Genomic DNA, 11001 nt, shown 5'->3' with positions numbered 1-11001 from the left:
CGTGGTTCGCCATAAGGTTAAGCCGTCTTATCGACTCCCCCCCCCCCCCCGCGATAAATACGTAAATCCTAACCTAAACCGTACGGTGTTGTCATGTCAAGTACTTGCGGTAGATCAACAGTGCGTCTATGTGTGTCCAACTAGTTGAAATGGGAGGCGGACAACTCTACTACACCGACAACTTACAAGAGACAACTCTACTACAGAGAGGCCTGATGAGTTGTCCGTCTTTTCGCATTTTTGATTTGGCAGGCATTGAATATTATTAAAGCAATAAGGATATTCAGCAATTCAATATTTTGTTGGACCAAATATGGCGATTCAGGTCCAAATTACTGAACCACAAAGCGGGTTCGGTTCGCCTATGAATGGGAAAACCCTTGATGAACTTGGTTCAATTTGAATCTGGATTCATTTCACGAAAACTCTCGATTGTGCAAAAAATAATGTATTGAAATATACAATTACAAATGAAATATTTACAGATTAAAAAAAACACAAAGCTAGTCCTCATCATCATCATTTCTTACAATTGGCTGATTATCTAATTTTTTCAATTTTGGTAATGCTCCCATGACAAAGTCCATGTAGTCATCACCTTTAGTTTCTTTTAATGGGTTGCCTGGATAAGGAAGACAATTCAAATCAAATATTGAGATTTCAAATTTCTCTACAAGTTTTCAAGTAAAAATTTCATTAATACTGAATTACGATAAATGTCTTTCAATGGAAATAGTGAATTCATAAAAATGAGAAATGTTTAACGCTGAATTGATATTTAAATGATAAAATAATAGTACTTTTAATCATGGCTGATGACTTTAATTAAGAAAATTGTTGAACAAGGAATTTGGCCATGTAGCTTAGTTGACCTGGTAATCTCTATGTACATGTTTTAGCAAGACAATTATTATTATTCATATACTGTATTAAATTTTCCATTTAGTATTAACCAAACTGTCTTGAGTTTAATGTTCTGATACAAATAATTTAACTTTGAAGTCTTGATGCACATTTACATAAAAACTAACCTTCAAACAAAAGTTCCACAAGGCAGGGAAGGTCAGCCAACTTCTTGAATTCGTTTGCATCTTTTACTGAATTGTTACTCATGTACAAGATCTATGAATTGAAAGATTGCTGACTTTAGTTAAGATTCCTAATACTTTAATATTAATCAATTATAATATAACTCAAGAAATGAATGAGTCTTTGTGGAGCAGCCTCTCTTTGTTATAGTAAATACCACATAGCAAGAAAATTAGTTAGAAAACAGAAAACAAATGTCAAATCTCATGAAACACATTAATCAAGTGAAAAGTCAATACTGAAAAAATAATTTTTATTGAAATGTTAACATTTCAACGAAGTATATTTTACACACAACAATATCAATTATCAATATTTACCTGAAGTTTTTTGAGTACATGGATGCCTTTTAATTTTTCAATAAAATTATACGAAATCCATAACTCGGTTAATGTGTCGCCAACGGCTTCCTATAAAAAATATAGAAATGCATTGAAAAACGTTATTTCATAAACTATATTCAAGTTACCATAACTAGTTTAATTACCATGTTAAAAGTCAAAAGATTGTGCTAAAAAAATAACATAATAATACACTGAAAAAACTGGATCTGAAAAACACAGCACAAACCAAAAAAATTTTTTGCTAAAATTCCTAGAAATAAATCTCACAAACTTTTCGCCATTTATTTTCCGACTTTCAGTTGCGAGTCTGCGGCATTCATTTGAGTCAACTTGCAGTGGAAGTATTTAACTTTATTATTAGGTATTTATTCATTTGCATCAAAAGTAACAAGCAAATATTTAAAAATATTTAAAAGTACCAGTCCATTGAGGTTCTTTATGTTGTTTCTTGCTAATGATAAAATTTTCAAGTTTTCTGAAAATAGGGAGACGAATAAATAAATGAGTGGGTAATATTCAAATCTAGATAGCGGTCGGAGACCGCCGACTCATCGATCTGCGGTTTCGATTCCTTCGCTCTGACCCAATAGCTACACCGCGTGTCCCATCACTAATTAAATAATAACTGGGTAATTATACGACATAATTCATCCAAAATCAATAAGCATCTGGTCCGGGATATGATCAATGCACATGCAATTTGGAGCAGATTCAACCTCGCTTTCGTGAGATATTGCGTAACATACGAAAGAAACAAACAAACAGACAAATACCTATCAACATATTTCCCAATCGAGATCAATAAGTAATAATACTAGTTACTACAGTGCCATAATATTCACCATAGTTCTAAGTTTAATTTAGGAATCTGAATTATGAAAAAACTTACTCAAGCCATTCAGGTTTGCAATCTTTTCAATGCAGTTGCTTGATAAAGATAATTGTCTGAAATATATGAAAATTGATGTCAATCAATAAAATAGACAATCATCATATCATATGTAAGAAAAAGTTTGCTTCAAATATGTTATAGAGAAATATTATGTGAATTTACTAAATAAATTTAGAAATTTTGTTTTATTTTCCGACCATTGGAGACCACTATGGAAAATGTGATTAGTCCAAATTTCCGTATTAAATTCCTCTACTTATATGTAACAATTTCTAGATGAAGCTCACTCGCATGAAGATAATGTTGAAAGTGATGCATCCATTTTTTCAATTGGAGGTAGTTGGCCACAAAGTTTGACCATTTTTGATTCTGGGGCTTTCTCTTCGTTTTCTGCCTCCTGGAAAATTTTTTTTTTATGCTGACTTGTTTTCAAATCTCGGATCAATAGATACTTATATGCTGGGGTATCGGCAGAAACAATAAATCTACATGTAGCCTACAAAAGCATCCACAAGCAATTATTCGGTTAGTAATATTTTGAGAGTGCTAACTAAGTAAACTCAATTCTATATAAGAGACATCTGTCAAAAACTTCTCCGATAAGATTCAAATATACATTAATATTTTCAATTGTTCGGGTGCTTGCAAAAAATAATACCGAAAAATATTAAGATAAAGTTGATAATGATGAGCATATTATCGAGACGTGAGCCTTTATTGGATACCTTTTATTAGTTAAAATTAGTAATTTAAACCTTCCAACTCCTCCATCACCATAGTTCGAATAAAAAAAAAATCAAATTTCTCACCCATTTGCTAAGAGCATCTTTTATGCTTGTTCCTTTTGCTGCCTAGAAAAAGATTTGATGTGTAAATTATTTATAGAGAGGAAAAGTAACTACCTAGCAAATGAACAAATTTCAAAATTGCACGTTTTCTTTGCAGTAAACAAGTTACTTCATTACTGAAATAATGTAATTATTTATTCATTATAATAAAAAATTGATTGATTGAATATCGAAACATATTCTGTTACAGCATTACCAGGGTTTAAGTCACTACTATTTCAATATTTACCAATTTATTTTCATGGGAACTGCAGGTAGTTAAGGCAAGATGGTGTTAGAAAATATACTCAAACAAACCAAAAATATACAGTATGTTTTATACATAAAGCCAATAATTTAATATGCAATATGCATATAAAGAAATATATTTACAACAGCTATTATAATGTAATGTTGATGAAAAATCGAATATTCAAAAAAAACATCATATTACATCATTTTATATAAGGTTATAACATTGTAATAAAATACGAATAGTTAAACGAAACATAATATGAATTAATGAAAAATGTATAAGCCATAGTTTACAAAGATTAACTGGATTCAAGAATTTTCCTAAAGATTACCAATTTATATAATTTACTGTAGCTAGTAACTTACCATTTTAACCACTACAAAAACGATTCCGAATACTTAAATTTTGAAAATATCTACCGAGTAACAGCGTTTATGATAGTGAATAAGCAAAAATACAAAATGCTTTCCAACCGAAAATCCACCTTAGCAAACTGGCGTACTACAAATTCAGTGAAGCTTGTCGATCACCATGGCACCCATTTTTCGCATGGATAAAGCTGGTTGTATAATGTGACAGGATGCGTAATATAGGGAGGTTTTTATTTAATATTAAGTTAATAATCTACTTTTATATATTTTTATAGAGCTACTCAAGATACCATTCAATTTAAATGTTGCAATTGGGGATTCAGTGGTATAACCTTTGATCTCAAAGTTCGAATAATTAGTGTAGCGTGACCCAACAGTAATAAACGTGATTTTCTGAGTGTCTCGGGCGTTTCTGTGTCTCTCGATCCTTCTACGACTTTTCGACAACTTCTTGCCTTGAAAAGTTCTTGCAAACTGGAAGATTTTCTATCTTCAACTAGGCTACACAGCATTCGAAGTTTATCATGATGGAGACTATTTCTATACATTCGGCAGAAGTTGTTCAGCTTAGTTTGAGTTCTTCCATCAGCCTGAACACATGTTATAGTGAACGGAAATTCGGTAGAGGTCTTACAATTGATGCCTTGAAGGTATGGGAAATATTATTTTCTAACTAATCATAAATTTTTTTTTGCGTTCATCATTTTCTTTTTTCCGATACAATACTGCAATAAAATATGACCAAAAATAAATAGCAGAAAGCATGCATAAGTAGAAAGGTTGCATTTTTCATATGTCTATTAGGATTTACATATTTATCCCGAGGGAGAGGAAAGCCGATAAGACGGCTTATCCATATGGCGAACCACGGCCTCTCGTCCGGTTACCATTCCAAGTCGGGTATGGGATTAGTTTTACTGTATCGTTTGTTTTCGGAAGCAGGGACTTGGTGGTGGAGGAAGCCCTAACCGACCAGCAGTTACGTGAACCACCCAACGACGGCGAGGAGTCCAGCAATCCTCTCGCACATAACCATCCCTGCATGGGATTCGAACCTGTGAACCCACGCAGAGTAATTAGAGATGCGGTGGCGAGCGCTTAGCCCGTTGAGCCACTCCGCCGCCACAATTCAAATACAATACTTTACAAAACTATACTTTGTTTCTGTTTTACGGTACCGGTACCTATTCTTGACAAAGTGACAGAATATTTATTGGTATAGACTATACAGACTTTTGCCCCAGGGCATTCTATCAATGTTTGAACATGTTCTCGGCTTTTATTTACATATCTTAGGCTACCAAATTCATATCAGTGCGGCACAGTTCTCTGATTCCAAGAATAGCCCCTACATTCTGACATTGACACATCAGTCATAACAATGAGTGCGAACCTCTTTACATGATTTGGCCTCCATATTGATAATCCAACACGGCGCAATAAACTAAAAGGAACGCAATCTAAAAACATTGCCATTAAATTCCTTGGAAAAATTTACTTAGATTTACTAATGGAAACTGTAGCATTTGAGAGTTTTTAACAGAATACTGCAATTTTTGTCTTGTGGCGACCATGATTAATTTTGATTATTATCAAGACAAGCATGACACAATCTGACGTTGTGTCAGATGCCCTCATTTCTGAGACAAATAGAGTGTTTGTTTGTTTTATTGGACCAAATGTCGGGACATCTTGGAATCAGAGAACTGTGCCCATTATACTAAATTCACAATTCAAATACAATACTTTACTTTACAAAACTATACTTTATTCTTTGTTTCTGTTTTACGGTACCGATACCTATTCTTGACAAAGTGACAGAATATTTATTGGTATAGACTATACAGACTTTTGCCCCAGGGCTTCGAATTTTCCAATCACAAATTAACAGTAGGCTATATGGTATATGTCGCTACTGTAGTGAATGAATCTATACTGTATATATATATTTGTGTATTTAGATATTATTATTTTTAAACAAAGCTCAAGATGGCCGATAGTCAAAGTCATAACTCAAATTATCATTTGCGGGTTATACATTGGAATGGTTCAAGGGACAAAATATCTTGGGCGTATTGTCCATGGGCCGTAAAGCTATTCATGGATTTCTATATCTAGATATATGAATACTTTGATATTCTTGACTTTTGAAAAAAAATAAATATTAATTCACAGCATAATTCTGATGCATTTACCTCAAAATTACTTTCTATATGTTATTGTTGTGTAATTTTTTTATGCTTCTGTGATATATAAAGACTGCTCGACCCCTGAAGTTCATTTTTAATTTTCATTGTCTCTAAGGTTTTGTGTTCAACAATTTAATGTCTCACTTATTCTTAGTCAAACATTCTTCACAAGTTCACATAACATAAACCTGCATAATACAATCCATGTGTTTACCATATTGTTTTGTCATATCGTTTGTACAGGATAAACTGGAGCTCATAACAGGTATTCCTGCACTTAACATGGACTTGGAAGTTTATACAGAAGATAATAAACTCGCTTGTAAATTGAGCGACTCATCTGCACTTCTTGGTTCATATCATATTGATGATAATATGAGACTGCATGTAAGTTATTAAAGATATATAAGCCAGGTGGTAGCAAGTTAGCAACTATTTTTTTAATTACCGCATGGAAAGCTTCATTTTGAAGTTTCTTTTGGAGGAAATGTTTAAGCTGGTAACAGACTCTGATGACTTCAAATGGTTAGGGATGGGCAATTCGAATCGAATAGTGAATTATTCGAATCGGTTTAGATGGGAATTTCAAATCGCCGCCGTCTTGCTTTTTTTGTCTGCCCACAGGTCGAGATGAATCCCTCATTTTTTTAATTCATGTCAAATTTTCAAAATGCAATTCTAACATATGACTCTTATCTTCCAAGTGAGTTATTGATGAAACATGTTTCTCACTATTTGTGAACACTCTGCGAACTGTGTGAGTAATAGATTACGTGTATTCACTAATTTATGTATCTAAAGGACCCATTACAATGAAACAGTCAGTAGAATTACATATCTTCCAAGTAATATAGATTCTATTTGGAAAAAATATTTGATTTGATTCTGAAATCATCAGATATTCGAAAATGCCCAGCCCTATTGGATGGCTTCATCCAATATGAAATAAAATAAATAATAATTATATTACAAGTGTTATTATATATAAGTATTTATTTAACATTTCAGGTTATTGACAGAGAAAAGTCTAGAAAAGTTGGGGAATACGAAGATGTATCGAAAGTAGAAAAATATTCGATATCAGACGAAGCCTATAGTAAAAAATCAGGTTTGTACCTTGAGACTTCACTACTGCAAACTATGCTATCGTATCAAACGTTTCCTCTTTGAAAATTTCATCTGAATATTTCAGGGAGTATTTAAAAATTAGTCATATGTCTATCAAAATAAAATTCTATCAATAGTATTGGATTATTGAACCTCCAGAAGTATGTGCACTAAGATTGCGCACAACCTGAACATAGTAGTTGTACCAGGTTAGGGTTCAGGTTGTGCGCTATCTTGGTGCACATACTCCGGGAGCGCGGAATTATTAAATGGGTAAGGTCTTGTTTGTGTGTTTAAGACCTAATTACTCATTATTTTCATAGATTCTGTTAGAGCATTTTTAAAAAAGAAAAAAATGGGAAAATACGATCCTGAAGAACAGGTAAGAATGAAACAAAAAGAGGAAGAAAGGAAACAGATGGAGAAGGAAGCGTTGGAAAATATAAAAGTTGGCAGCAGATGTGAAGTTAAGCTGCCAAATAATATGCCACGAAGGGGCACAGTGAAATTTGTTGGTAAGATTAACCCTAGTTAAATGAAGGTATTATGTGAATTTGATATATTATTCAATGAATATATTTAGTTAGTTTAATTTTCTAGCTTGTATTTTTGCATTTTTTTTTTGAGTGGCAGTAATTAATTATTCTTTATTTTATACCTTATTCAAAAAAAAAACATTTGAGTTGATCACAAACTTTATACACATATATGGACATCACCATGCATATAGGATAGGATTTACATCTTTGATTATTATCGAGACAAGCATGACACAATCTGACGTTGTGTCAGACGCCCTCATTTCTTAAGGAAAGGAGAAAAGACGGCTAAATCATATGACAATCCACAGCCCCTTGTCAGGTTACCAGTCCAAGGTGGGTATGGGATTAATTAGCCAGTTATTTGTTTTCTGAAGCGTGGAATTGATATACCATACCCAATCTGGACTGGTAACTGGATGAGTGATCCACTTACCCCCTTTACCCAAGAGTAAATGTCCAGATTCAATCCGAGTGCTCTTTCTCTACATGTAATGCAACACAGGTTTATTTGTTATCATAACCAAATTTTTCTAGGTATGACAGAGTTTCAACCTAACTTATGGATTGGTGTTGAATATGATGAACCATATGGAAAAAATAATGGAACTGTAGATGGAATAAAATATTTTGAATGTGCTAATAAATATGGCAGTTTTCTGAGACCTTTCAGTGTTAAATGTGGAGATTTTCCTCCGCTTGATGATGGTTTGGACGATGATGATGAAGAAATGTAATTTGATGATTACCTTGGTCCTTAATGTTTGGATAAAAACTGAAATAAAGGGTTTTCTTCTGGCGATATCGGTAATCAGAAAGTTCATATTCTCCTCAAATTTCTGTATTTAAGGGTTAATTGCATTTATTTTTGTACTAATTTTGTTCTTTATTGTAAGTAACACTATGTAATATTTTGTTCAATTAATTTACAATTTTATATGATAGGTTTCATTGCATGTTCGTAAGGTGCTTATTCTAATTTTAAGGCAGAAAATTTTCTATTTCTAATGATACAGTTTAAGTCATTGTAAATTACCACGAGGGAGAGAGAAATTTTTTTTTGTCAAACCAGAAAACACATGATATACGATTATTAATAAAACATCAGATTTGAAAGTTTCTGGTAGATGATTGTGTAGTGACGATACAGCCATTTACAATCATCTGAGTCAGTTATTGTTAAGTCCACACCAGCCTGAATTCATGGCTTAATATCGATTCCATTTCACATTTATAGAAAATAAAAATTTTATCATCTTAATAGTTGTATTGGTCTTTCTGTGATTGAAAGAATTGTTTATATTGGGAATATGTCTGTAATTTATAAATCAAGAAAATAGCACGGGAGTCGGATATACCCCTGCCCTGATGCATTAATATGGTACTAATGTGTTGTTTCTAACCTGAACTGTTGTGTATTTGCTCACTGTTTGCTGTTATTGTATTGCTGCTGTTATGTTGTAATTTTAGATCAGTGTTTACAAAATATTTGTATTTTGTCACATCAGTGAGGTCTAAGTTTGGGGCGGCACACTTGCTAATTGCTATAAAAGTTAGCATATTTCAACAAAATTGATAGAGAAAAGTTCTTGAAACAGCTTGCAATCTGGTGTGCTGATATTCATACTTGACAACAGTTTCCGGTGTCATTATTGAGGGTACACTTGAATGCTCGTTCGTATTGTTTTAATATGAAGTTGTTGTATTATCTTAGTTTCTCCTACGCATTTTTATGTCCAGAAATTTGTGTTTGATTCGAATCAAAAAAAAATATGGCGCGGTGTCGCGATGGCTGTTTTACAAATCGCGTTATGTTGTACGTCTTCGAACGGGGCGAGGATTGAGTGCGATAATCAAGGAATCTGACCATAATCCATATTTTTGTGACCTCAAGGCAAGACGTTGAAAAGTGGGACTGTGCGCCTAAAACGGGATATACTACTACCGTTTGATTCTTTCATGGCAACCGCGACACAGAAGTCTAGAGCAGTGGTTCGCAGCCTAAGCTTACTTTGTCAAAGTCAATGAAATTATCGCCTCATTGCCGTTCCTTGGAAATATTAGAAATGTAAGATTTGTTCTGCGTCTACAATAGAAGTCGGGTGGATTGTTAAACAACTACAAAGGTTAGAATTCGCAGCGGTATTCAGTATTTACAGGTCATTTTGATTGACAGATAACCCATTATGATCAAGCAATTCATGTACAGAAGAATAAAAACACTCTGTGAAGTAACCTTGGCAGGTGATGACTATCTGAAAGGCGGGAAATTTTACTATAGAGGAAAAGTATGCCGACGAAATTGCATTTTTTGCTCCTACTGCTGTGGGGCCTCGCAAAGACTCTGTGACCATGTAATTGTAGGGAACCAATGCTCTACTAAACAGTGATTTTCAACCTTTTTTGTACCGCGGAACACTTTTCATAGTCTAAAATTATGGCGAAGCACCAAATGAGATTTTTTTAAACTATATTATGTAATTTAACTGACATCGATCATTTCGACATGAAAATAACGAAATTGATTATATAACTTGTCCTCTTTAGCTGGAAAAGACGTGGCACGTTCCGATTCAGAGCTACAAGAGCTAAAGTATGGTACACATATATACGGTAAATGTTTTTGCGAGTTTGCTTATGCATACTATAATAAGCTAGAAACAGGGATGGTATTTTAGTGTGATATTTGGGGCTGTTACGATGAGTTTTAAATATTTGATTCTGACTGGACTTGAAGTGACAGGAACACGCAGCTTTTTTCAACGGCCCTTTATTTCCCACGTTTTTCGACTTGCATAGTGGCCAATAAAGTGGTGGGTAAAATCAAATATTTTTTCAACTGAAATAATTCGAATACCGAATAGTCCTATGACAATATTTTTTACACTGTAGCAAGTACATAAGGATAGTTACTGTGTATTTTAATATTTTCACAACTTATTGTTAGTAGTGCATGTTATTTGCCTGAAACAAGGTCGTTGTCCCAATTCATTTCCTTTATGGTGTATTTCTCTCACTCAGTGTAGCTTGTCTTTGCCGTTCTTTGTTAGTTAGAAATTTGGTTTCATATAATATACTTGCTAAGGTTTCAAGTGTAATTCGTTATTTGGATCAATTCGATTGTGCAACTTTACAATATAACAATTGGCATTCAATACATTGTGTGCTTTTTGACCTCTGAAGGAGTCAAGATCGGAGTTACACTCTGTTAACGTGTGTTCAATAACACGGGAGTGTGGACACGCAGATAGGGTCGAATCTTTGTTGCCCTATAACACACAACATGATTCCAGAACGCCGGAGGTCGGTTTGGAAATCAATAGAAAAATTGAAAATCGGCAACAAAGCGATTTTTACTGGTTAATTTTGTCATAATCGATCATTTTG

General features: G+C 33.5%; 2 protein-coding genes across 2 annotated transcripts; one reads left to right on the top strand and one right to left on the bottom strand.

The window, feature by feature from the left end:
- Positions 1-425: 425 nt before the first annotated feature.
- Positions 426-3922, bottom strand: LOC120336248 (dynein axonemal light chain 1-like). Its single transcript, XM_078109766.1, has 8 exons — positions 3774-3922; positions 3135-3176; positions 2613-2722; positions 2323-2378; positions 1853-1908; positions 1410-1499; positions 1032-1122; positions 426-622 (listed from the first exon to the last, which is right to left on the bottom strand). Exons 1-8 carry the CDS (start codon positions 3774-3776, stop codon positions 504-506), a joined length of 567 nt encoding a protein of 188 aa, XP_077965892.1. The 5' UTR covers positions 3777-3922; the 3' UTR covers positions 426-503.
- Positions 3923-4156: 234 nt separating this feature from the next.
- LOC120335972 (tubulin-folding cofactor B-like) lies at positions 4157-9100 on the top strand. The gene is made up of 5 exons (XM_078109765.1): positions 4157-4429; positions 6212-6355; positions 6977-7076; positions 7399-7590; positions 8152-9100. The coding sequence occupies exons 1-5, from the start codon at positions 4304-4306 to the stop codon at positions 8349-8351; spliced, it is 762 nt and encodes a 253-aa protein (XP_077965891.1). The 5' UTR covers positions 4157-4303; the 3' UTR covers positions 8352-9100.
- The last annotated feature ends 1901 nt before the right edge of the window (positions 9101-11001 follow it).

This window comes from Styela clava, chromosome 2 (genome assembly GCF_964204865.1).
Source record: "Styela clava chromosome 2, kaStyClav1.hap1.2, whole genome shotgun sequence".
NCBI classification, from domain to species: domain Eukaryota; kingdom Metazoa; phylum Chordata; class Ascidiacea; order Stolidobranchia; family Styelidae; genus Styela; species Styela clava.
This window is presented reverse-complemented; position numbering and strand designations above follow the sequence as displayed.